Source organism: Sorex fumeus, unplaced genomic scaffold (genome assembly GCF_029834395.1).
Source record: "Sorex fumeus unplaced genomic scaffold, SorFum_2.1 ptg000130l, whole genome shotgun sequence".
Lineage (NCBI taxonomy): Eukaryota > Metazoa > Chordata > Mammalia > Eulipotyphla > Soricidae > Sorex > Sorex fumeus.
In genome coordinates, this window is record NW_026606187.1 from 7,281,711 (window position 1) to 7,306,347 (window position 24,637).

General features: G+C 57.3%; 1 protein-coding gene across 5 annotated transcripts in view; it reads left to right on the forward strand.

The window, feature by feature from the left end:
- TNRC6A (trinucleotide repeat containing adaptor 6A) overlaps positions 1-24,043 on the forward strand; it is a 156,459-nt gene extending 132,416 nt beyond the window's left edge. For 2 of the 5 annotated variants that reach the window (XM_056138762.1, XM_056138765.1), the window contains exons 6-25: positions 144-2,732; positions 4,630-4,800; positions 5,903-6,078; positions 7,298-7,330; positions 8,741-8,821; positions 9,140-9,191; positions 13,435-13,577; positions 13,958-14,104; positions 14,264-14,401; positions 14,970-15,098; positions 15,309-15,389; positions 15,474-15,684; positions 16,419-16,550; positions 18,084-18,242; positions 18,994-19,134; positions 20,381-20,488; positions 21,332-21,553; positions 22,664-22,734; positions 23,136-23,275; positions 23,418-24,043. In XM_056138762.1, coding sequence (XP_055994737.1) covers positions 144-2,732; positions 4,630-4,800; positions 5,903-6,078; positions 7,298-7,330; positions 8,741-8,821; positions 9,140-9,191; positions 13,435-13,577; positions 13,958-14,104; positions 14,264-14,401; positions 14,970-15,098; positions 15,309-15,389; positions 15,474-15,684; positions 16,419-16,550; positions 18,084-18,242; positions 18,994-19,134; positions 20,381-20,488; positions 21,332-21,553; positions 22,664-22,734; positions 23,136-23,275; positions 23,418-23,793 — 5,300 coding nt within the window. In that variant the 3' untranslated portion in view covers positions 23,794-24,043. The remainder of the gene's footprint in view (positions 1-143; positions 2,733-4,629; positions 4,801-5,902; positions 6,079-7,297; positions 7,331-8,740; positions 8,822-9,139; positions 9,192-13,434; positions 13,578-13,957; positions 14,105-14,263; positions 14,402-14,969; positions 15,099-15,308; positions 15,390-15,473; positions 15,685-16,418; positions 16,551-18,083; positions 18,243-18,993; positions 19,135-20,380; positions 20,489-21,331; positions 21,554-22,663; positions 22,735-23,135; positions 23,276-23,417) is intronic. The other 3 variants (XM_056138764.1, XM_056138766.1, XM_056138763.1) reach the window with 3 other exon arrangements.
- The last annotated feature ends 594 nt before the right edge of the window (positions 24,044-24,637 follow it).

Consider the following 24,637-nt stretch of genomic DNA (forward strand, 5'->3'; position numbering starts at 1 on the left):
TCGGCTCACAGGATAATGAAACACCAGCGCCGAGGACACAGGTTCCCTGCCTGTGTGTGCAGCCTTTGCCCATGATCCCAGGCCCCGATCCCAGCGCAGCTTCTCAGAGCCTCGCTAACTCTGCCTCCTTCTCCTTTTCCCAGACGTCAATCACAACCCTTCTGGACCCCAGTATGAACATTCACCGCGGGGCCCTGTGTCTTCTCCCGGCGACGCGAGCACAGACGGTCAGGATGCTGCTGTGAGTGACGCGCCTGAGCGGGAAGCATGGCCCTCGGCCCCTGGCAGTGACCCCGAGTCGGCCTCAGAATGTGTGGACGCTGACTCTGCCTCGAGTTCCGGATCAGAGCGAACCATCACGACCATGGCGTCGGGGGGCGCGGGCGGCGACAAGGATGGCCTTCGGGGTGGTGCCGGACTTGGCTCCCAAAATAAGTTTGTGGCTGGTAGTGGCGGTGGCGGCAGCGCTGGCCCCGGAGGCTGTCCCGGGCCATGGGGCTTCCCCCATGGGGCCATGCTAAGCACATGCCAGGTCCCCACGGAGGCGCCCGACGGCACGCCCGAGAGCAGCGGCAGTCGCGTGAACGCTTGGGGCACGGCGAGTTCTTCATCCCACGGGGGGTTAAATCCAAGCACTTTGAATCCCGCGAGCAACCACGGTGCCTGGCCAGTATTGGAGAGCAGCGGGCTCGCCCTGAAAGGGCCTGCGGGCAGCGGCGGCGCTGGCGTCGGCATGCAGGGTGGCACCCTCGGCCAGATGCCCAACAATCAGAGTATTAACTCTAAAGCGGGTGGTCCTTCTGCCCACGGCACCTGGGGAAGCCTTCAGGAGACGTGTGACTCCGACCTCAGTGGTACCCCGAAGGTTTCGTTCAGTGGTCAACCTCAGAACATCACCGCTGAAACGGCCGGACCAAATAACACTACGAACTTCATGACCTCTAGTTTACCAAACTCCGGTTCCGTGCAGAACAGTGAACTGCCCGGGAACGCGGGGGCCTGGCGCGTGAGCACAGTGCACCACCCTCAGATCCAGGCCCCCTCGGTTATGAACGGCACTTCCCTTCCTCACCTTAGCAACGGAGAGTCTAAGAGCGGGGGCGCCTACGGTACTACATGGGGTGCCTACGGCTCTGGTTACTCTGCCGACAAATGTTCCAGCCCCAACGGCCAAGCTCATGGTGACACTGTGAATGCAACTCTAATGCAGCCTGGCGCAAACGGGCCCGGGGGCACGGCCTTCCACACGAACACGAGTAAAGGAGGCGGCGTGTGGGAGGCAGGGGCGGCGAGTTCCCAGGGCACATCGTGGGTGAGCGGAAATGGTGCAAATTCTGGCGGCAGTCGGCGAGGCTGGGGCACCCCTGCACAAAACACTGGCACTAATCTCCCCAGCGTGGAGTGGGGCACGCTGCCGGGCAACCAGCATTCCAGTGACAGTGCGAACGGCAACGGGAAGAAGTTTACAAACGGATGGAAGTCTACTGAGGAAGAGGAGCAGGGTTCTGCAGCATCTCAGACCAACGAGCAGAGCGGCGTGTGGGCCAAAACGGGGGGTCCGGTGGAGGGCGAAGGTAGCACGGAAAGCACTGGACGCCTGGACGAGAAAGTTCCCGGGGAGAGTCAAGGCAGAGACAGGAGGAAGGTCGATCAGCACACATTACTCCAAAGCATCGTGAACAGAACGGACCTGGATCCCCGGGTCCTGTCCAACTCCGGCTGGGGACAGACGCCCATCAAGCAGTACACTGCCTGGGACACGGACGCCTCGCCCCGAGGGGAGCGCAAGGCGGACAGCGGGACCGAGGCCTGGGGGAGTGCTGCCACCCAGACTTTTAACTCAGGGGCGTGTGCCGAGAAGATGAGCCCTAACAGTAACGATACCTCATCTGTAGCGGGGTGGGGAGACCCCAAGCCGACTGTGAGGTGGGGGGATTCCAAAGGCTCCAACTGCCAGGGGGGGTGGGAAGACGATTGTGCTGCTACAGGAACAGTCAAGAGCAATCAGTGGGGGGCTTGCAAAGAGGAGAAGTCCGCCTGGAGTGATTCGCAAAAGAGCAAACAGGGCTGGGGGGACGGGCAGAAGTCCAACCCCGGGTGGACTGTGTCTGCCGGTGATGGCTGGGGCGAGAGCCCCAGGAGTAACCACTGGGGCGAGGCGAACAAGAAATCCAGCTCAGGAGGCAGCGATAGCGATCGGTCCGTTTCCGGTTGGAATGAGCTCGGTAAAACTAGTTCCTTCACCTGGGGAAATAACATAAATCCAAATAACTCATCAGGATGGGACGAGTCTTCGAAGCCTAGCCCTTCCCAGGGATGGGGAGAGGTTCCAAAGTCCAATCAGTCGCTGGGTTGGGGGGATTCGTCTAAGCCAGTCAGTTCTCCGGACTGGAATAAGCAACAAGACCTTGTTGGGTCTTGGGGGATCCCACCAGCGGCGGCAGGCAAACCTCCTGGCACCGGCTGGCTGGGGGGGCCCATCCCGGCCCCGGCCAAGGAGGAGGAGCCCACGGGCTGGGAGGAGCCGTCCCCAGAATCCATCCGGCGCAAAATGGAGATCGACGACGGCACCTCGGCCTGGGGAGATCCCAGCAAGTACAACTATAAAAATGTGAACATGTGGAACAAGAACGTCCCGAATGGTGGCGGCCGCTCCGAGCAGCCAGCACAGGGGCCCCCACTGCTGCCGGCCGCAGGCCCTGCCTCCAGCAAGGATGTGAGCAGTGGCTCAGGTGAGTCTTCGCAGGGCGGGCTCATCAAGGGGGGGCGGGTGCTGGGCAGCAGACCCTCGGGCCCCTTCCCTTAGTTTCCTGGTGGTAGGATTTAGAAAGTGACACAACTGCCCTCTTTTTTTTTTTTTTTTTTTTTTTTTGCGGGGAGGGGCTGCCTCTTGCTGTGTGCAGGGATCACTTTCTGCTCTTCTCAGGGAACTGCATGTGGCCCGGCATCTGTTGGCTGCAAGCCTCCTCACCCGCAGTCTCTTGGGCCAGTCGCCTTTTCTGTTTGTCATCTATGAGATGCCTATGGGGAGGGAAAAAGGCAGGAAGGGTGATTGCTCCAGAGGAGTGGGGTTGGGCGATGTTGACTGTGAATCCTGCGTACGCTGTTTTCCTCTCCGCGCGGAATTCTCCAAAAGGATTGTGTCAGAACTCTGCCCGCCAGCCATCCCATCTCTTCTCCTTTTATTATTTGATTAAACAATCCCAGGTATTCAGCCAAGTACTAAGCGCAGTAATCTTCCAGTACTTGGCCGTGGAAGGGATGTGTTAGAAGCTCAAGCCTCTTTTTGTTACTGTTTGTTGGTTTTTGAGTTTTGGGGGCCAAACCTGGCCATGCTCAGTGGTTACTCTTGGCTTTGTACTCAGGAATTACCCCTGGCGGTGCCTGGGGGATCACGTGGGGTGCCACGCGTTGGGCCCACGTTTGCCTGTGCGAGGCTAATTCCCACCCCACCGTCCCATTGCGCTGGCCCCAGGAATGTCCCGGCTGTGGCCATGTGTCTTTCACACACAATTCCCCCCCCCCCCCCCCTCTCCTTCAGCAACAGGACTGGCTCCTGGCTCTGCAGGTTGTCCTGACAGCCTCTGCCCTTTCATCCTATTTTATTGGGATGTGTTTCCTTTCCTCATGGTGATTTTTCCTGAATAAGTGCCCATTCCATGTGGGGATGGGCCGGTCTCCGTGAACTGGCTTTTCTGCAGCCAGTTCATTGTTACGAATTTGGGATTAATTCCTAGAAGCAGCAGGTCCGCTAAGGAGAAGGCGTTTTTGTTTTTTGCTTCAAACCTTGTTTGAGCTGGCATGTGTGTTGCTGTCTCCCTTGGCACAGGCTCTGCTCCTCCCACGACCCCCAAGACTGGCGTTTGGATTCAGTGGGAACCGGAGGGGGCTTTGCTTCTTTGAAATAACGTTTACTTGGCTTTGATTTTTCTCTGCTTTGGACAACATAATTTTTGGAAATTTCTTATCCTTTTTTTTTTCTCCTCCCTTTTGGGGCCACATTGGGTGGTGCTCTGGGTCTACTCCTAACTCTGCACTTAGGAATCACTCCTGGAGGGGCTTGGGAGACCATCCGGGTTGCCGGGGATTGACCCCAGATCAGCCGTGTGCAAGGCCAGCGCCCTCCCCGCAGCACTCTCCCTTCGACCACGTTTTCGGGTACTCAGAACCGGTGCTGTGCTGCAGTTACCTCAAAGGGCACTGCCCCGTTGCTGGCCTCACAGCTGATTGCACCCAGCAGTGAACTTTTGAAGGGCTGCACTGCGGGTAAGAAAGGTCTCGCAGACTTTCTTCCCGGACTTGTCTGTTTCCTCTTTGTTTCCATGGGTGTGGCTCGGAAGGACAGCGAGAGGGAATTCCACCCATCTTCAAGAGATAGGACAATTTACCATGGTTCGGGTTGTGGAGAAGAATCCGATCCCCACACAAGGCAGTTAGGACAGAGAGGGGAAACCACCTGACTTTGTGGGGTCGCTGTGCGGTCCCTCAGGGAAGTGGGTGCCACCGGCTGGCCCACGGCGGCCCCTGCTTCCTGCTTGCACGGGAGGGTCTTCCTCTCGGGTTCCCCACTCCCTGTCTGTCACCAGCATGCCCACTGTGTGCTGACGGCTTTTCCCACACTCTCTAAAGGCTGGGGCGAGCCCTGGGGGGAACCTGCTCCAGCCACCACCGTGGACAACGGCACTTCAGCTTGGGGGAAACCCGTGGACAGTGGCCCCAGCTGGGGGGAGCCCATTGCTGCGTCCAGCGCATCCACGTGGGGCTCCGGCTCTGTCGGCCCGCAGGCGCTGAGCAAGTCTGGTAAGTTGCTGCAGACTCCCGGGCCCTGTGTGGTCGCACGGGGGTCCCTGGGACAGACAGCCCCGGGACCCCCATGTGTATGCCCTTGTGGCATCACGCCAGGTGGCCTTCTCTGGCTTTGGAGTATTGTCCCATCTGGCCCGCTGAATTGTCCCCCTTTGCTCATCTTAGCGCAGAGCAGTGACTGTTCATGACGTTCTCGTGCAACATCGACATTACCTTTTGCCAAATTAGATTCGATCCAGAAGTGATTGAGCAACGGGCATGTTCTTCAGGTGAAAGACTGAGTGGAATGGCCCTCACGATAGTCCTGGACACGCGAGTCCATCTGTCTGGCTCCTGTTCAGGGTGGGCCTGATGTGGGAAGGACATTGTCCCGGTTGGTTCCTGTACTATCTACAGGGTCACCCACAGCTGGAACAAAGGTCATGGGTAGAGACTAGCGCTTCATGCTTGTGACTCGCAGTACTTTTTGTGCACTCTCTTTGGATATATGTATATAGAAAGATTGTTTTTTAAAAATCATTCCAGGGGCAGGGAGATAATACAGTGTGTAGGGCACTTGCCTTGCATTCAGCTGACCCAGATTTGATCCCAACATCCCATATGGTTCTCCCAGCCTGCCAGGAGTAACCCCCTCAGAATAAAAGAACCAGTTCCACCCAGGGCCTAGAGAGACAGTACAGGGGCTAAGGCACCCGCCTTGCATCCAGCTGAGTCTTTACTCTGTCAGAGCCGAATGTGGTCCCCAAGCCCCCAGAAGTAAAAAAAAAAAATCCATCCATCCTCTTTGCCCCCCGTGTTACCAGGCAGATTGAGTACAGACAAGAGTGCCACCATTTCTGTTTTAGCAACCTTCTGACATGTAATTTGCCTTGTGGATGATTCCATAACAGTAAACTTGTATGTAATGGGGTATTCGATGGGCTGCTCATCGCGCATACAGGCTGTGCAGACCAGAGGGGCACAGGAAAGTGGTCCTTTCCAGGGACCCCGCCCGGCCCATGTGTGTGCCCTCCAGAAAGACTTGTCTTCCTGAGTCTCTCTCTCTCTCTCTCTCTCTCTCTCTCTCTCTCTCTCTCTCTCTCAAATGCACGTTCAGGGCCCAAATCTATGCAGGACGGCTGGTGCGGGGATGATGCGCCTCTGCCTGGCGCTCGCCCCACCGGCTGGGAAGAGGAAGAGGATGTGGAGATCGGAATGTGGAACAGTAATTCGTCTCAAGAGCTCAACTCCTCTTTAAATTGGCCACCATACACAAAGAAAATGTCATCGAAGGTAAACATTTCAGGGGCAAAGCCCTTGAAACTTTCAAATTCCACAGATAGTTTACCCTCAGAAATAATAATTAACAACAACAACAAAAAGAATAAAGAATTCAAGGTGCTGCCTGCCCGTTGACGGCGACCAGTACAGTGCAGACAGCCCCCAGCGTAGGGATGACCTCGCTCCTGGGCAGCCACTGGGCAGACCGAGGATCACGGGAACTTCCTTTCTCCCCACTGCTACAGCTGGGGATTTCTCTCCTCCTCCCCCTCCACCAGTGCTGCCTGGGTCAACCCCGCGCCCCAGGGTGGTGCCCGCAGTGGTGAGGATGAAGAGAAGGGCAAATCTTCACGTTGACTCTCACCATCCCGTTGCCAGTTCATCTCCCACTCACCCCGCCCCACGTTCCCAGCCTGCCTGTCGCCCAAGGTCACATCCTGTTCATCGCGGTCACCCCCCCCCCCCCAAAGGTCCCATGACAAAAATCCCTGGGAGTGAAGCGAGCTTGGTTTTGCTCTTAGATGTCCCCACAGAGCTTCTCCCCAAACCTGGCTCTCCGTCACCGTCACGGAGCACACACTCGCTGGAAAGCTGTTTTCCTCTGACCCATCCAGGCTGCCTCTGCATTTTTGGAACTGAGACCTGTGTCTCGCCCTGAATGAGCTCACCAGATGTGAAGCAGAGCCAGGTTTGAGAACCGTTTAGAGAACCGGTTCTCGAAAGCAGAGCTGATGGATGTGGGTGTCAAATTCTCCTGGGGACCCTTGTCAGAAATACATGAAGGGTCCATCAGACCCCCCTCTCTGCCCCCATGATAATTGTGATGTGTTCTCCCGACCCCCTGGCCGAGGGAGGCGGGTCTTGGGGCGCCCTTATCCGTCACATACGGAGAGCCGCACTAGCTGACGGCCAGGCTCCTTGTTTTCATCCTGGGATTCTAAGTCTGGGACCTGCCATTTCCATCAGTTTAAATTTCATTTGGCTAAGTTTGCCGATCGCCTCCACGTGTAGCTTACGAAGTGCTTTCCCATGTCTGGCATTCCTCACTCGACCCCCATGACCATCTGAGGTGAGGCTACTGAGGAGGCACTCGAGGCGGAGACGGTGGTGACTTGCCCAGAGGTGCATAGCTAGTCAGTGGCAGAGCAAGGGTTGAGTCTAGGTTTTCCAATTCCAAACCCTGTTCTTCCCACTGGACCGTGCTGTTTTGTGACTTTGTCTTTCCTTACAGGGTCTGAGTGGCAAAAAAAGGAGAAGGGAAAGGGTGTGTAGCCTTTTTACTCTTTCTCCTTTGTTTCTACTAGTAAAAATCTTTTAGCAAGCAACTGCAAACTTTTCTTTAGCCTCTGCTGCGTGCCAGGTACTGTGCTTGGTGCTGGGGGTTCGAGAGCGCGAGGCCTGAGCCGTGCCTTCGAGGCGCTCAGAGCAGGCGGGGGCATTGGTGGAGCTGCTGAGGAGAGCCAGCTTGACTGTGCAAGACTCCAAGGGAGTGGGATGTGCGCAGGAAAATAGTGGCCCGAAATAACTAGCATGGAAGATTTTTTTGGAACGAGGTGACGGGCTCTCTGGCCCGGTAGCTGGAACACGGGCGGGTGGCAAAGTGTTGTCAGTGCTCTGCGAATCTGAGTTCGAATCTGTCTGAAAAACGGAGCCACTGAAACCACACCAGAGACTAGTCCGTGTGAGTGTCCCTCCTGAGTAGCAGGGAGACGGGCTGAAGCCTCAGATGGCTTTGCACCCATGCAGCTTAGGGAGGGGAGCCGGAAGGGGGGCCCGGCAGGGACAGACTTAGAGTGGAAGGAAAGGACGGGCGCGACATTTGGAAGTGGGACCTGAGGCCTCCAGAGAGGGGGCGGGGACGAGAGAAGATGGGGCGGGGAGCCGGCTTCCCCCAGCCAGGGAGAGCTAGCGAGGGAGGCGCTTGCTTCGGGGACTGCCTTGAGCGGGAGGGGAGGCTGTTTTCTGTTCCACGGTCAGAAGGAACAGGCCAAGCCCTGGGAAGAGGCCGTGGGGGACGGGCGGAGGGCAGGGAGTGGGAGAGGGTTGGCCTTGTGCTCCTCAGACTGCCCGCACCTGGCCTCCAGCCTCCCTGGCAGCTGCGGCTGCGTCCTGGGGTGAGTCTCCGGCCCATGCCCAGCTAGCCAGAGACCCTCAGCTGCCCGTGCTGCCATGGGCGCTGTGTTCTGAGCAGCTCCAATCACTTGTTTAGAGGTGTGTGTTTTTTGTGTGTTTGCCCCAACCTGGGAACACCTGGGAGCTCCCCCCACCACTGTGCCCTGCCGTGATTCAGTCTGAAGCTCCCGATTGTACGGAATCGGAGGGAGTACAGGCCAGTTGGAAATTGTAAACTGTGATGAGTTCGTTACTCTGGGGCCTGATTCGACCTTTTTAGGGGTTCCCAAGACCCTTGGCTTCGGCCTTTTCCTTCTGACTGCTTGCCTTAGAGATTTCTCTGTACATTACAGCTATACCAGAGGACTGGAGCAAAGGAAGTTGAAAATCACATAAGTTGATTTTTATTTTTAATAACTATTGATAAAAGTGGGTTCAAAAGAAATTTTTGGCTTAAAATTAAGAGTTGGGAATTGTCTTGAAGTTTGATTAATCCGTGACTGTGATACCCAGATAAATAGAGATGGCCATGGTATCTTTTTTATTCTCTTATTTTACAAAGGGAATGATGAAAGGTGGAAACAAACAAGAAGAAGCCTGGATAAATCCATTTGTTAAACAGTTTTCAAACATTAGTTTTTCGGTAAGTGCGTTTCCTGGTCGTCTCCTCTTTTATTGTGGTAGTCTGTCCGTCTGCCCTGAGCTCATCCTTCTGTTCCCTGGCCAAGCATTCTTTATCTTTGTGTCCTTGTGACATGCCTTAGGTTAGAGTAAAACTGTCCGGACACTTATTATAGTCTTAATGGTCACACAGTGAGCATGTCTCATTAAACAGTGTTGGAAAACGTAGCTTTGGGACCCACTTACCTTTCCCCGCCGATGAAATGCAGTGGGATCCTTTAGACTTTATCTGTATGGGTAAATGAAGATCTGTTGACACGCTGTTTTTTCCTTCCCTCAGAGAGACTCACCCGAAGAAAATGTACAGAGCAATAAGATGGACCTTTCTGGAGGTAAAGGGAAAAACCAAGTTGGCTTGAGCTTCTGTCTGTTGTTAGTGGGCAGAGGATTTAAGACAGGGTCCCACTGAGAGGGCGCTGACCTGCGCCAGGAGGGGCTGGGTTTCCCCTGACCAGGCAGATCGAAGACATTGGTCACGGAGTTGAGAAGCCCAGATTTAGCGCCCCCAAGCAGTCTTCTGTGGCTCACCTGCAGGCACACAAGAGAAGTGGCTCAGGACTCCGATAGCCGGGAAGGGGCAAGGGCCTGGGCTAGCTGCGCCCCTTGGCCCTGGCTTCTAAGCCGCGGGGGACAGCCCTGGTGGGGCGAGGTAACTTTCTACCAACTTCAGACCAGGGTTTGCTGTTGTTTATTGCCAGTGAATGTTTGCGTTGGATACCTATTTTTATATACCTGTATTGTATACCTGACATGGTGTAAAAATGCTCTTTTTTGTTTGAAAAAAAAAAAAGTGACATAGCAGAACCAGCTCAAGATGGCACCAGTGACCAGCGGGGACCCTCAGAGCCCGAGTCTAGGGGGCAGGCGGGTAGAGTCGGGGTGACGGGAGGACTGAGCGTAGCCCGGGCAGGAGAGGGAGTCAGCCCGTGGGCAGAGACGGTCTGCCAGGCCTGACAGAAATGTGCGAGATAAAGAGGCCTCGGCTGCCTGTGGACTGTGCCCCCCCCCCACCCCCGTGGCCCATGGGAGGGTCTGACGGCAGGGCAAAGTGCGTGCCCAGGAAGCTGGCGGTGGGTCGGCCGGCCACGGGGAAGAGAAGGAGAGGTGCAGTGCGCTCTCCCCGGCAGGGCTCCGGGTGGCACCAGTCACCGCTGCTGCAGAGATTCCAGCCCCCTCCAGCCCCCCTCCTTGGCCGAGCAGCCCCGTGGTCACTCTGTCAATCAGGGGGTCTATCACTGATTTGGTCTGGTTTGGGGGAACCACATGGTGCCGGGGGTCGAGCTTGGGGCTCCGACACGCGGAGCACGTGCTGCGGCCTCTGGCGCATCCCCCTCCCCTCCCCCCACCCCACCCCACCGCTCTGATTCGGGCAGATTTGGTTTACCCAGCGCTTGCATCATAAGGTTAATTTTCAACGACTTGTGAATAAAGTCAATACGGGAGAGAGGCAGGGAAGTGGTTGGCGGCCTTACAGGTGAGTGCTCAGTGCCCCACGGACGGGTGCTCATCCTCTGAGCCTCTGCATGGCAGTCCAGCTGCTTAGGGGGTGGAGCAGCTTCCATCTTTGTTACTGGGAGCCTGAGCCCTCAGCCTTCATGTCTCCTGTGCTGGGTTTACTTCTCCCGCTGCGCGTGCACGACTAAGTTTTCGTGAGAGGACGCCTCGGCCTCCAGGGTCCCTCGTGCTGCAGTTTCTGTATGAGGAAACTCCTTCTCTTCCTCTTAGTAATCAGAGGCGGTCACTCACTCCAGCCAGCAGCTGGACACACCGTCCCCTGCAGAATGTCTTGGGGTGATGGTAAGCAGAGCCCTTGTGTCTCCTGGGAGAGGTCGCCTCTCTCCCTCTCCCTCTCCCTCTCTCCCTCGAGGTGCTGAGTCACAGGCCAGCAAACAGGTCTTCTGTCTTAGCACCCGGGGCCTCATGAGAGCCCCTGGTTCTGGTTAGGGCGGACGCCTGCGGGGTGTCTTGTGCCCACCCTTCCATTCTCCTCCTGAAGCATCGCTGTCTGCCTTTGGTTGACAGTGTGTTAGAAGATCCCTTTGCCTTGCGCGCGGCCGAGCCTGCATCCCGTATGGTCCTCTGAGCACTGCCAGGGGTATAGTACTCATCCTCTGAGCGCAGTCCCTCTTACAAACCCTCTACCCGGAACGAGCTCCTTATTTATGCCTTTGAGGCCACACCCAGTGGCGCTTGGGAGATCATGTGCTGCCGGGAACGGAGCCCGGACTGCATGGGTCAGCGCTGTCCAGCCCCAGGACGGTGGCCTCCGCCCTCTGCTGGGGCCGTGGCTCCAATGCTGTTGCCTGATGGGCGAACCGTCCTCACCCTGGCCTCTCTGGGTGGCTAGTGCTAGCGGAATGCCTGGAGATGCCCTCTGAGGAGCTAGGGAAGGCTGTGCAGCGACGCCCTGCCACGGAGCTGTGAGTCAGGGGTGTGGAGGGCCGCTGACCCTCCTGGCCAGGCCCACCCAGCTGCCTTCTGCGTGTCTCTCACGCCCCCTCCTGGCAGAGCCTCAGAAACGCTGGAAAGGTGGAAATGGTGTACAGAGTCGGGATGAACTTTTCACAGATCAGTCAGAAAGGGTGAGCTGCAGGCCAGTAAATCAGCAAGTGGACGTGATGTAAGTTGAGGAAGGTGATGGGCGGGCATGACAGGTCTGCTAGGCAAGAGACTGAAGAGCCAGGGTGGCGATGGCCCCAGGGAGCAGGGCTGAGCAGTCGAGGCCCGTGCTGGGGTCGCAGAGAGCGAGGGTGACCGGAAATCTGACCAGGGTAACTGACGGGACACCGGCGGCTGTAAAGCCAAGAAACAGGGAAAGGAGGGTCACAGACCAAAGACAAAATCCTGGAGAAACGACATCTCTCAGAGCCCTAGAGGAAGCACACGTGACATCTCTCAATCTTAGAGAAAGCACGTGTGACACAGAATTTTCCAGAAGTGGGAACTGCCTCGTGAGGAGGTGAAGGTGGGGGATGGTGCCCTCTGCGGGCGCTGTGTCGTTGGGGTCTCTAGTCCGGGGCCCTCTCTCAGCTTTTGACATTTGGGATGCTCAGGGGCAACTTCTGATCTGCTGGGGGTGGAGGGGTAGGACCATGGGGCACTGCAAATCAGGGCCCCATACATAGCAGTCCCTGGAGCTTGCTGGCCCCCGAGGCCAGGATCCTTAGTAGAGCATCACTGGGGAAGGGGAGGTAATCTGCCCACCTGTGTGTGGGCTGTGGGGGTGTTGTGGGGTGTTTGCGGGGAAGGCGGGCCAGACTGCTCTCTCCAGGCTGCGGGGCGGCCCTGAAGGGTGGGGCTCGTGTAGGGCGGGCCATGGGCTCCAGTCTGTTCCCTGCCCCCGGACTCCCAGCACATGCTGCCGGTCCAAAGTCTCGGGACACTGCTGGAGAACCAGCCCCCAGCCTGGGGAAAAGGATCCCCAAAGAGCAACCTGGAGATGAGGGCGGAAGAGTTGAAGGTGGCCAGAGAGTATGTGTGTTGGGGGGGAGGGGGCGCGTGGACAATCAGGGGGCTTCTCAGGCCCAGCAGCCAGACCCTACCTGGAGCGGCACTGGGAAGACGCTTCAGAGTGGGCTTGTTCCAGAGGTTTTCTCTGGAGAGGCGGGACGGCATATCAGGACTCTTGTCTGGTCCGTGGGCCCCGTCTCCCCCGGAGGGTCCCCAGAGCCGTGCCAGGAGTGAGTCCTGAGCCCCATGGGGTGTGGCCCACAGCCCAGAAGGAAAACTGTTCCCTTCCCTTTTCAAACACTTGGCATAGAAAGAGGATAGTGTGGAGACGTGGCCCTGTCCGAGGGCGACCTTAGTTGCTGGGGCTGGATGAGATGTGAGGATGGGGGGTGGGGGTTGGGAGGGGAAGTGGGCCAGAAAGAGCGTCTTGGGCTGGGAACCGCGAGAATGAAGCAGCCCTTCGGGAGTCCCTGAAGGGCGGTCTCGGGGGAAATGGCCCGTGATTGGTAGCATTTGGGGCCCTGGAGGGAGGCCGGCAGACACAGGCTTGGCGGACAGCAGGGCAGCAGGCTTCGAGGGGGCGCCAGGGGTATTCGCGGGAAGAGGCTCCTTTTAACTGCAGGGAAGTCAGAGTGAGGAGAGTCACGGGCTGGAGGTGGGGCCAGAGAGAGCCGGGAGCTGTCACCTGTCTGGTCTCTCGGTGCCCCAGCTGGTAACTGGGAGCCATGAAAGACATGGGGCCAGTTAGCCTGGCGAGGCACCACCCCGCTGTCAAGCGCGTCCTTGGATGACGTGGTGGGGTCCCGCATGTTGTTAGTGAAACTGATATTTTTTTAAGAGTTTTAAGGAGACGAGACTTGGCCAGAAAGGATGTGGCTGGTTTGTTTAGTTTATTCTCAGATGCATTTGATTCAGTGAAGTATTGAACTATTGCTGAACTGCTATTAAAAACCCAGTTTGCCCCTTGAGCAAGTGTAAAATACTCTGCATCCTAGTGGGTTTTTCACATGTTGTTGTCCAGATAGAAGTCACTGTCGGGTTGCTTTGCTTCCTGCTCAATGTTTATCTGAAACCAGCAAGGTTTTATTGTCTGCCCGATTGATGACGTGTCTCCTGCATTTATAGGAATGTTACAAGACAAGCGAATGGAGATAGATAAACATAGCCTAAATATTGGTGATTACAATCGAACGGTCGGGAAAGGTCCTGGTTCTCGGCCTCAGATTTCCAAAGAGTCTTCCATGGAGCGCGGTCCTTATTTTGATAAGGTGAGTTGTTGTTTTCCTCCTGTGACTAATAAAACCTGTGTGCTTAATGCTGTCGGTTTCTTGTTAATATTTCGCAACATGTCATAATATTAAGTATTATGCTCCAGTGCCAAAACTCTTTTTAACGGCATGTTGAGTTCATTGTCCTTTTTATGTCTTGATTCGGCTCAGGGGTTGCATTTGTAGTTTCTTCTGTGTCCCACAGAATATGTTGGGTTCTTTGTGCTCCAGAATTAACACTAATCTGCTCTTTTCTGTTTTCTGCCTGTCTCCTGTTGATGCTGGAATGTCATGTGACTTCTCTCCTGTTCCTGAAATGGTCTCTCCCTTCCACTTGTTTGCTTGGCTGGTGTTGCGCATCTTTCTGTCTGTCCGATCAGGATGGCCTTGTAACCGATGAATCCCAAAACATGCCGTTTATGTCCAGTCAGAGCATGAAGCTTCCCCCTTCAAATAGTGCACTACCTAACCAGGCCCTGGGCCCCATAGCAGGGCTGGGGATGCAAAACTTGAATTCTGTTAGACAGGTAAGGCCACCCCCGCATCCTAGGCCCCGTGTCGTGTGAGGTGTCTGTCGAGCGCTCCTCTGTATGGTGACTGTGTGGATGCTGGGCGCGCAGGGTGGCCGGACCCGCCCACCTGTCTCACAGGCCCCCGGGCCCTTCTGTTGCCGTGTGTCTCTGTAGAATGGCAATCCCAGTATGTTTGGTGTCGGAAACACAGCAGCACAACCCCGGGGCCAGCAGCAGCCTCCAGCACAGCCTCTTGGTTCATCTCAGCCTAATCTCCGTGCTCAAGTGCCTCCTCCATTACTCTCCCCTCAGGTAAGGGCACTCCTGCCAGGGAGCTCGAACCCCGGTGAGACCGGCTGCTGCCGAGTGTCCGTTAGAAAGCTCGCCGGGGCGAGGAGTGGGGGGCCGAGCACAGCGGGCCAGAGATGCTCTTTGTTTTTCAATTTTTCTTTTTGGGCCACACCTAGCGATGCTCAGGGGTTACTCCTGGCTCTGCACTCAGGAATTACTCCTGGCAGAGCATATGGGATGCTGGGAATCAAACCCGGGTCTGCCGCGTGCCAGGCAAACACCCTATCCGCTGTGCTATTGCTCCAGCCCCGACATAGACTCTCTCAAGCCGCAGACTGACCATTCCCCCCCTTGCTAAAGCACTTTGAAAGGAGAAGGACTCGTGGCAGAGTAACCCGGTCAGAGATCACCATCGCTCTTTGACTTGACATGTGACCGTCTGCGCGACGGTCCCCGAGTCAGAGCGGAGGCGTCCGCTGGGGGAGCCCGCGAGGTGGGCGCTCGGCATCGCCGTGCTGGGAGCTTAGAGTTCGGAGTACGGGACCTCGGCCGGGCTGCCAACATTTTAAACTTGCGTTGTGATCCTAAGGTTCCAGTTTCATTGCTGAAGTATGCACCAAACAACGGTGGCCTGAATCCGCTCTTTGGCCCTCAACAGGTAGCCATGCTGAACCAGCTATCCCAACTCAACCAGCTTTCTCAGATCTCCCAGTTACAGGTGAGCACAGGGGGTGTGGGGGGTGCCCAGTGGGGTCCCGCGGAACTCGGGCCCGAGGGGCAGGAGACGTTTCCCCGGTGACGCAAGCAGCTTCTGGCAAAGGCCGGCGTCCCTGAGTGGCCCCGCGGTCCAAGGAGGCAAAAGGGGGTGGGGGCTGCTCTGGGCCGTGAGCCGACCACTCTGGTGACCGTGTCGGCCGTCTCCCCGCAGCGACTGCTCGCGCAGCAGCAGCAGAGGGCGCAGAGCCAGCGGAGTGTGCCGTCTGGGAACCGGCAGCCGCAGGACCAGCAGGTAGGGCTTGTGTTCCCCACCCCCACCCCCCGCGTCCGGCGGCACGGAAGCTGCGGGCAGCCCCCTGCTTGCTCTCCTCCCCAGGGTCGGCCTCTGAGCGTGCAGCAGCAGATGATGCCGCCGCCGCGCCAGCTGGACCCGAGCCTGCTGGTGAAGCAGCAGCCGCCGGCCTCACAGCCGCCACCGCTCCATCCGCCAGCCATGAAGTCCTTCCTCGACAACGTCATGCCCCACACCACAGCCGAGCTGCAGAAAGGGCCGTCACCCATAAACGCTTTCAGCAACTTTCCTATAGGTGGGTGTCTGTCCCCGCCCGGGCAGTCAACGCGGTCACGCTGGGGCTTGGGGGAAGGATTGTTTTTCTGGTCAAGGTCCAGCTTTCCGAGGGGTGGCATGTGACGGGGGAGCTCACAGCTAGAAAGCGCTCCCCAGGGGCCAGAGTCCTGGTGCCACCAGGAGGCTGTCAACTGACCTGCCTGCAGCCCACCCGGGTTTCGTCCCTGGCACCGCATGCAGTTCCCGGGGCCCCACCACACTTACAGGGCAAGGTGTGGGGGCACACAGGAGCGGGGGGGGGGGGGGCGCGGGCATGTGCTTGATCAGGCACCACCAGCGCTGACCCCGACATCACTAATAACGATCATTTCACGTTCCGCCTCAGTGGAAGACTTTCTCCACTTTGCCAAGGAATTGAAAGACAAAATGACAGCACAAGTCATTTTCCAAGGTCGAACCCTGTTTCAGTATTAACAGCTCTGTGGGCTGGCAGCACCCAGTGATTGCATTCAGTGGGGCAGGCCTAGGATCTCTGTGCGGCTCCGGCCGGACAGCGTTGTTCTCCCGCCCTTGGCCCGGCGCTAGTCTCTGGAGCTGGAATGGTCTGGAGTCCGGGGGCGCTGCCGGCCCCACACAGGCTGGCGTTCGTGGAGGAACAGGCAGGGTTGGAAAGACTCGATTTGATTTTCTTGAAAATGGAGATGAGCTGTCTTTCAGAAAGTGACTTTCTGAGAGCGACTGTCTGATTTCCAGGCTTGAACTCAAACTTGAATGTAAATATGGATCTGAACAGTATTAAAGAGCCACAGTCAAGACTAAGGAAGTGGACAACGGTGGACAGCATTTCTGCGAACACATCTTTGGATCAAAACTCCAGCAAACATGGTAGGATACTAGCTTACAGTTTTTGTATTACACGGCGTGCATTTTATTGTTATAGGTAATGAATTAGATTCAGTGGTACTATTTTATTGGTTAATTTCTTTCAACATAATTTCACTGGTATAAGTACTTAGAATGGGTCAAAAGGCAGACAAACAAAGAGGCCTCAGTCTCATTGAATGTATATCAGAAGTAAAAAAAAATTTCCCTGAATGGGTCCTTATTGGAAGTGAAAATAAACATGTTACACCAGCTTTCCTGTACTGTGAGTAGGCATTGTAAAATAAAATTTAGTGGAGCCAGCGCAATAGTCTAGCAGGTAATACATTTGCCTGGCACACAGCTGACCTGGGTTCAATATTCAGCATCACTTATGGACCCCTGAGCACCACACCACCAGGAGTAATTCCTGAGTGAAGAGCCCCTGAGCATCGCTAGCTCTGGCCCCAAATTTAAAAAAAAAAAAACACACCAGAATTTAGCAGCTGGGGTAAGATTGAGTCCCAGCACAAGACTAGGGGTTAGCCAATAGTACAGGGGTCCCAAGGAAGGAAACGGGGTCGGAAGGCCACTGTACTTGGAAAAAGACAAGAAACACGACTGCAGATGTAAGAGTGTGTTGAGTAGGGCTCTTACCTGCACGTGGCTGACACGGGTTTGATTCCAGGCATCCCATATGGTTCCTCAGGTCCTGCTAGGAGTAAACCCTGAGTGTTACTGAGAGTGGTCCATACCACGCCTCTGCCCCTCCTAAAAAGAAAAGTGTGGCCAGGGAGACGTACAGTGTACAGGGCACGGTCCCCAACACCTCCCCTGCATGTGGCCTGAAAACCAAAGAGTAGGATGAACTCTTCCCCCCTCCACCCCTTTTTGGGCCACTTTTGGCCATGCTCAGGGTTTAGTCCTGGCTCTGCACTCAGGAAATACTCCTGAGAGTGCTCAGGGAACCCTGTGGGATTGTGGGGATTGAACCTGGGTCAGCCGTGTGCAAGGAAAACGCCCTCACCCCGCTGTGCTATCGCTCTAGCCCCTAGGATAAAATTCTTTGAAAGGTCACATTTGCATTATCCTGTGGTGTAAGCACTTTGCTGGGCTCAGAGCTATGAAGCTATGAGCTTTTGGCCTCGTGCTTTTTCCCTACCAGCTCTTCACTACCTCACTTCCCTCGAGTGTTCCTCATTCGTTTCCCCTCCCCCCTAAAAAAACCCAGACGGAAAACGTAGCACATGAGTCGGCCCCAAATCCTTGAGCCGCGCCCGTCCTCATTTAGGCCGTTTTCCTGGCTTTCCACGCGGGCCCCGGTGCCTCGTCGCTGGCAGGCTTCTCCTTTGTGGCACAAGACACTCCAGGGCAGTTTGCAGCTCTAGCCAGCGAGCAGGAGGCGATTGAAGTCGGGGGAGGGGCAGACCCCGTGGCGCGTGTGCTTCCCCCGTCTTCCAGTGACCCCGGCCCTCACAGGAACCCCCAGTGTCCATGAGGAACTGCTCAGCCTGTCCGTTTCTCTCTCCTGGCCCGTCCCCCCCCCCCCCCCCCCAGGTGCTATTCCAAGTGGTTTCCGGCTGGAAGAGTCTCCATTTGCTCCCTACGACTTTATGAGCAGCAGCCCCTCCCCAGCCAGCCCTCCAGGCTCCATCGGTGACGGCTGGCCACGTGCCAAATCGCCTAACGGCTCTAGCAGTGTTAACTGGCCGCCAGGTACTGTGCCACAGCCCCCCACCTCCCCCTTTCTCACCCCTGCCCGAGATAGCTGACGACTAGAAAGGGCCGGAGAGTGTGCCTCGGGGAGGGCACTGGCCTCCATCCCCCTAGCACTCAGCGTGGCCCGACCCAGAGCAGGAAGAGGGAATGGCTGCAGGCTGGAGCGGGGTGGGGCGGTGGGGCAGAGGGCAGCTGGCTGGTTCTGTGTCCGGGGCTCAGGGCCCCAGGCGGGGCGAGTGGGACAGAGCCGCCTGCCTCGGCATCCTCTCCTGCCCCAGCGGCTGACTGGCCTGACAGGACTTCAGTGGTGCTCAAGGGATTGCCGGAAATGCACCGAGGCAGGCTTGGGCCTCCTCCGGCGGCTCTGGACTCTTCTGGGTAACGGAGCCCTCTGCAGTGCTCCTGCTTAGGAACATAGACTCAGGGACCGTGGAAGAGCGCAGGCGCTCGCCCTGCATGTGGCGGGCCAGCACTGGTCTCCTGAGCACCCCCCGGAGGGCCTGGCCCTCCAGCACAGGACCCCTTCTTTCCAGGGGCGCCCTCCCTCCGAGGGTTATTCCAGCTGGAAGTTATTCTTAGGCAGCAGCTTCTGCTTGTGCATCGTGTTTCCGGAACCAGCCTCTTAGCGTGCTGGGCTTCATTAGAAAATGGCTGAGAATGGCACAGATTTAGGACTGAACGTCATGAATGTTTGATGTGATTTTTAAAAATGATTTGGCCTGAACTAATCTTCTGTTTTCATGTCCAGAATTCCGCCCTGGTGAGCCATGGAAAGGTTATCCAAACATTGACCCTGAAACTGACCCTTACGTCACTCCTGGCAGTGTCATAAACAATCTCTCGATCAATACTGTGCGGGAAGTCGACCACCTCAGGGACAGGAACAGTGGTATGTAGCACGTGTGTGTGTGTAACAGTGGTATATAGTGCGTATGGAACAGAGGTGTGTGTGTGTGTGTGTATGTGTGTGTGTGTGTGTGTGTGTGTGACGGTGGCACGTAGTATATGTGTCTGTGGAACAGTGGTATGTACTGTGGGGGGTATGAAACTGGTTTGTAGTGTATGTGAAAGTGGTATATAGTGTGTGTGAGAGTGGTAGGTAGTGTATGTGTGAAACAGTGGTATGTGGTGTGTGTGTGTGTGTGTGTGTGAGAGAGAGAGAGAGAGAGAGAGAGAGAGAAGCATGTAACACACATGGAGCGGAAGAGTGGTCCATAGCTGTGTGAGGATCAGGGGTCTGTGCTGTGGGCTCAGGCAGCATTTTGCTGGGCAGGGCTGGCCAGTGGGTGAAACTCAGCAGCTCCTGCCGGCTGCCAGGGTCCCCAGAGCAGTGAACTGAGGGTGTGCGTTTCCCTGTGGGAAACTCTCTAGCCACCTTCAGAGTGACAGTGCGCGTGCGGATTGGCAGTCCGACACAGGGACAAACCACCCATTCTCAGTGACGGCAGGAACGACTGCCGAGTGCTGCCTGTTTGAGTACAGGGTTGGCCCAGGGAGAAGAGACACTGGCTCCTGGTGGTCCTACACTGTGGATGTTGGAGCGGCCTGCAGGCGCAGCTGGCTCCTATCAGGGTGAGGTTAGGACTGTTTCATGGGCCCCAGGAGTCCGGGGCACCAGGTCAGAGCACCTGCACCTGCCATGCGTGCATGTGCACCACGGGCATCTCGAACATTCCCTGCCCAAGAATGAGATGGACGTAGAGATGTTTCTTACCCCTCGAACACACGTCCTCTCGTTTGTCCCTTAAAACCAGAGTGCAGAAGTCAGGAGAGGCGTTTAGATTTGGAGTGGAGAAGAAGCCTGGGGGGTTCTGAGTGGAAGCCAGGCGCCCACAATTGGGTTGTGCGGCAGTCTGAGCGGGCTGGGGCGGGGGGCGCTATTCAGGAGGGCTCAGGCGAGATGGGGGGTGGAGAGGGTGCAAGCTGTCAGGGCTAGGAAGGCTGCTTCCGGGTCCTGGCAGAAGGGAGCGGGCAGGTGGCTGCCCTCGACGGTCTGGTGTGGGGGGGTTGGTGGCCGACGCCTGGACCTGCGTGTTCTGAGCAGCCTGTCCATCGGTGTGCCCCCGAGCGCTTTTGTTGCTTCCCGAAGGCGCTGTCTTCTGCTCGGGGCTGACTGGCTGGCCCCCTCCCCACAGGGTCCTCCTCATCCTTGAACACCACGCTGCCTTCAACTAGTGCCTGGTCATCCATTCGTGCCTCCAACTACAACGTTCCCCTCAGCAGCACAGCACAAAGCACTTCAGGTGGGCCCATCTCCGTCTCCCTGGGGCGTGGCGGGGGCCCTGGGAGGGCAGCGTTCCTGCCGTGGCCGTGGCCCGGGAGCCCTTTCTCCCTAGCAGTTCCGAGGAGGTCAGTGCAGAGTTCCTGGCCGCCCGCGGTAAGGAAAGGACCTCTCCCGTAGTCCATTTTTGGTTCTTTGGTGACTGACCACCACGCAGGAAGCGTGAACTGCATTGCTCGAAGAGGGCTGGCTTGTCGAGAGCCTCACAGCTGGCACTTTCTCGAACCCGGGCAGAAAAATGGTTGCAAGTCACGTAAGCTTTAGATTTTTTTTCCCCCATTCCCTTCTGCCTTCTTTTGTTTTTCCCCCCAGCACTATCTGGTGGTGTTTTTTTTTTTTGTTTTGTTTTGTCTTTATTTTAATTTTTGGCTTTTTGGATCATACCCATCGATGCACCAGGGTTCTTCCTGGCTCTGCACTCAGGAATCACTCCTGGCGGTGCTCGGGGGACCCTGTGGGATGCCGAGGATCAAACCTGGCTCAGCCATGAGCAGTCAGTTTTGATTTGGGGAGGTTTTGGTTTTTGATATTCTTGTGGGGAGGAGGAGAGGGGGATAGGAGGGGAGGCTCGGGTCTTTCCTGGCTCTGTGCTCAGGAGTGGGCCCTTCCAGTGCTCTGGGCACCTTGCGTGGGGTCAGAGCTTCAAGCAAGGCAGGTGCCTTAGCCCCTGCAGGACTCTGCGAGTGGGTTTTTCTGGTTTGATTTGTTTCCGGTGGGAAAGTGGATGTCGCTGTTTCTGGCGTCGTCTTTACGAACGCGCTCTCTCCCCCCTCCCCCGCCCCGCCCGCTCTTTTTCTCTGAGTAGCCAGAAATAGTGATTCCAAATTGACATGGTCTCCTGGTTCAGTTACAAACACATCTCTGGCTCACGAGCTGTGGAAGGTCCCTTTGCCACCTAAGAACATCACTGCTCCGTCCCGCCCACCTCCGGGACTCACTGGTCAGAAGCCGCCCTTGTCCACGTGGGATAACTCGCCCCTGCGTGTCGGTGGAGGATGGGGGAGTTCTGACGCCAGGTACACCCCAGGTAAGATGGCTTTTTCCCTGCGCCCGGAGGGCGAGCACAGGAAGGGTGCGGGCCCCGTGGGGTGCCGTTCCGGGAGTTCAGGTTTGAACGCTTTAGATTTTGCTCAGTTTTTTATTTCAACTTTTTTTGTTTGTTTTGGGTCACCTCTAGGAATGCTCAGGGGTTCCTCCTGGCTCGGCCTCAGGAATCACTCCTGGCGGTGCTCAGGGCACCCTATGGGATGCTGGGAATCGAACCCAGGCCAGCCGCGTTCATGGCAAACACCCTCCCCACTGTGCTCTCGCTCCAGCCCCCTTGCCCAGTTTTCTGGAGGTCACCTTTGATGGTCCAGAGACGGGCCGAGGCCGATGGAGCTTTGGAAGTTCTGTGACGGCTGGTCTGAGAAGATGCAGCCCAACTCCAGCTCTCCCCAGGGCCCACTGGGCTCTGTCAGCTGCTTAGATGGGGACGCCTGAAAGTGGAGAGGGGCCGGGGGCGCCATTCGGACCGCCCCAGGGCAACGGGGCCATTGCACCCCCGCCTGTCCTTCGCACACACTGGTGCCCGCGCTGTGCTGGCCCTGTGACTCCCAGGCGTCCCCCGTGTGACTGCCAGACGGACTGGCTGTCGCCTGGGTCTGTGCCTGTTCAGCTGGGTCCCACGTGCCCGTGTCCACGCTCTTGGTGGGCTGTGAGGCCCCTGCCGCTTCTGCTTTGTGCCGAGGGCATGGCCCGGGGGCACCTGCCAGGTGCCCTTGGTGGGAGAACCTTCCTTCCTGGCAAGAACTCACGAGGCCGGGCCCCAGTGTAGTGCGTGCGGGGCCTCCTGGACTGGGGGCCCTGGGGTGGCAGCGTGTGGCTGCTCTGCCATGGTGGACAGGAGGCCGGGCCCAGCGTGGGGAGACGGAGGCGCTAGCCACCCCGGGGTCTTGGAGCTGGGCTCGGTGCTGGGGACACCCCCGGAGTCCTCGACAGGGAGATGGGCTGGACTCTGTGTCCCGAGACCCTGGCATGCCCCGCCCGGTTCTGGGGGTGGCAGCTGGCCATCGGCCCTGAGGGCACCGGTCAAAGCATGGTGTGCAGGGTGCGCCCCGCCCCCCGCCACTCACCTGTCCTTTCCCTCCTTGTTTAGGTTCCAGCTGGGGTGAGAGCAGCTCAGGGAGAATAACGAATTGGCTCGTTCTAAAAAACCTTACACCTCAGGTAAGCGTGCGGGACGACGGGGGCTTTGGCGGCCGGGGACAGGGCCGGGGTTGGGGTTGGGAGCCTGTGTGCCAGGCATGTGTGCCAGCCCTTTCAGCCCCCTCGCCGGGAAGGCGTAATTTGAGTGCGATTTTGGCCTGGGAGCCAGGGAGGGGGGTGGCTTCCTTCTGACCTCCTCCTGACCCTGTGCTCAGGAATCACTCCTGGCATGGCAAGGGGACCCCGTGGGAGATGGGGAGTCAGCCCTGCGTCGGCGGTGTGCAAGTCGGTCCCATAGCGCTGGCCCCCGGAACCTCGTGTTTTGCGAAGCCCCGAACCTCTGTACCCCACCCGTGCCACGGAGCAGTAGGGTGGCTGTAGCCCTCTGTGGGCAGGCCTCTAACGCCCCCTCCCTGGCTCAGATCGATGGCTCGACCCTGCGCACCCTGTGCATGCAGCACGGCCCGCTGATCACATTCCACCTGAACCTCCCGCACGGGAACGCTCTGGTCCGTTACAGTTCGAAGGAAGAGGTGGTGAAGGCACAAAAGTCTCTGCACATGTGAGTGGCCCCTTCCCTACCTGCCGCGCGCTTTCAGCCAGAGGGGGAGACAGGGTGTGCCCAGGAAGCTCCCCAGCCCACACCCCTGCCGCCTGCCCTTCCCCTGCTTCTCACGCCCCGCGCGCGTGTCTCTGCCCGCCAGGTGTGTCCTGGGGAACACGACCATCCTCGCCGAGTTTGCCAGTGAAGAGGAGATCAGTCGTTTCTTTGCACAAAGCCAGTCTCTGACCCCTTCTCCCGGCTGGCAGTCCCTCGGGTCCAGCCAGGCCCGGCTGGGCTCCCTCGACTGCCCTCACCCCTTCTCCAGCCGGACCGATCTCAATCACTGGAATGGTGCTGGGCTGTCGGGAACCAACTGTGGAGACCTTCACGGCACTTCACTCTGGGGGACCCCCCATTATTCCACAAGCCTCTGGGGCCCCCCCAGCAGCAGCGACCCCCGGGGAATGAGCAGCCCCTCCCCGATTAACGCTTTCCTTTCTGTTGACCACCTGGGCGGGGGCGGCGAGTCCATGTAGACGGGAGACGCAGACCTGTGACCTGACGGTGCAAACGCAAGGAGCACTAAGTCGGCTCGCCGCCTGCAGCCAGGGGCGCCCGGGGAACAGCTCTGCCCTGCACATTTCCCACTTTGTTTTCCCCGAAACATATCAGTTTGAATACTTGAATCATGCAGGCCAATATTATAATGTGAAAAGGTTTCTATCTATCTACACTCCCAAATAGCGCCATACATGCTGGACCGCACACAGAGCTCCCTCGTCTCTATTCATCATGGCTAGCCTTTCGCTTTGGTGGTTTCGGTGGGTTTTTCTTTCAGTCTCTCCCCACCCTCACCCCCACCCCGCCCCGCCCCACCCCACCCCATCTCACTCCATCCTGTTCCGTCTCCCATCCCATCCCATCCAACCAACCAATCTCCCCCCCACCCCCGCACCTACCCGGTCCCACACCATCCCATCCCTTCTCATTCCACCTCGCCCCACCCCACCCTGTACCATTGGTTTTCAACCGCCGGTCCGCAGAGATTTTCTGCCGGTCCGACACAAAAGTTATTGCCGCTAAACCGACAGTGGTTTTCAACTGCCGGTCCGAGGACCGGTGCCAGGCTGCAGGTATAAAAAGGTTGAAAACCACTGGTCTGTGCCCTGCCACCCCCACGCCCCCTCCCCTACCCATCCATCTTAGCCTTCCTCCTCCGCCCTGTCATCCCCCCCCCCATTTAGGACAAAAGATTCCCCCTTCTCTCTCTCCTCTCTCTCTCTCTCTCTTCTCTCTCTCTTCTCTCTCTCTCTCCCCCCCTCAAATTTTTTTTTTTTGGGCTGATAATGTTTGAGCTTTTAACTTTGCACTGAATGATGT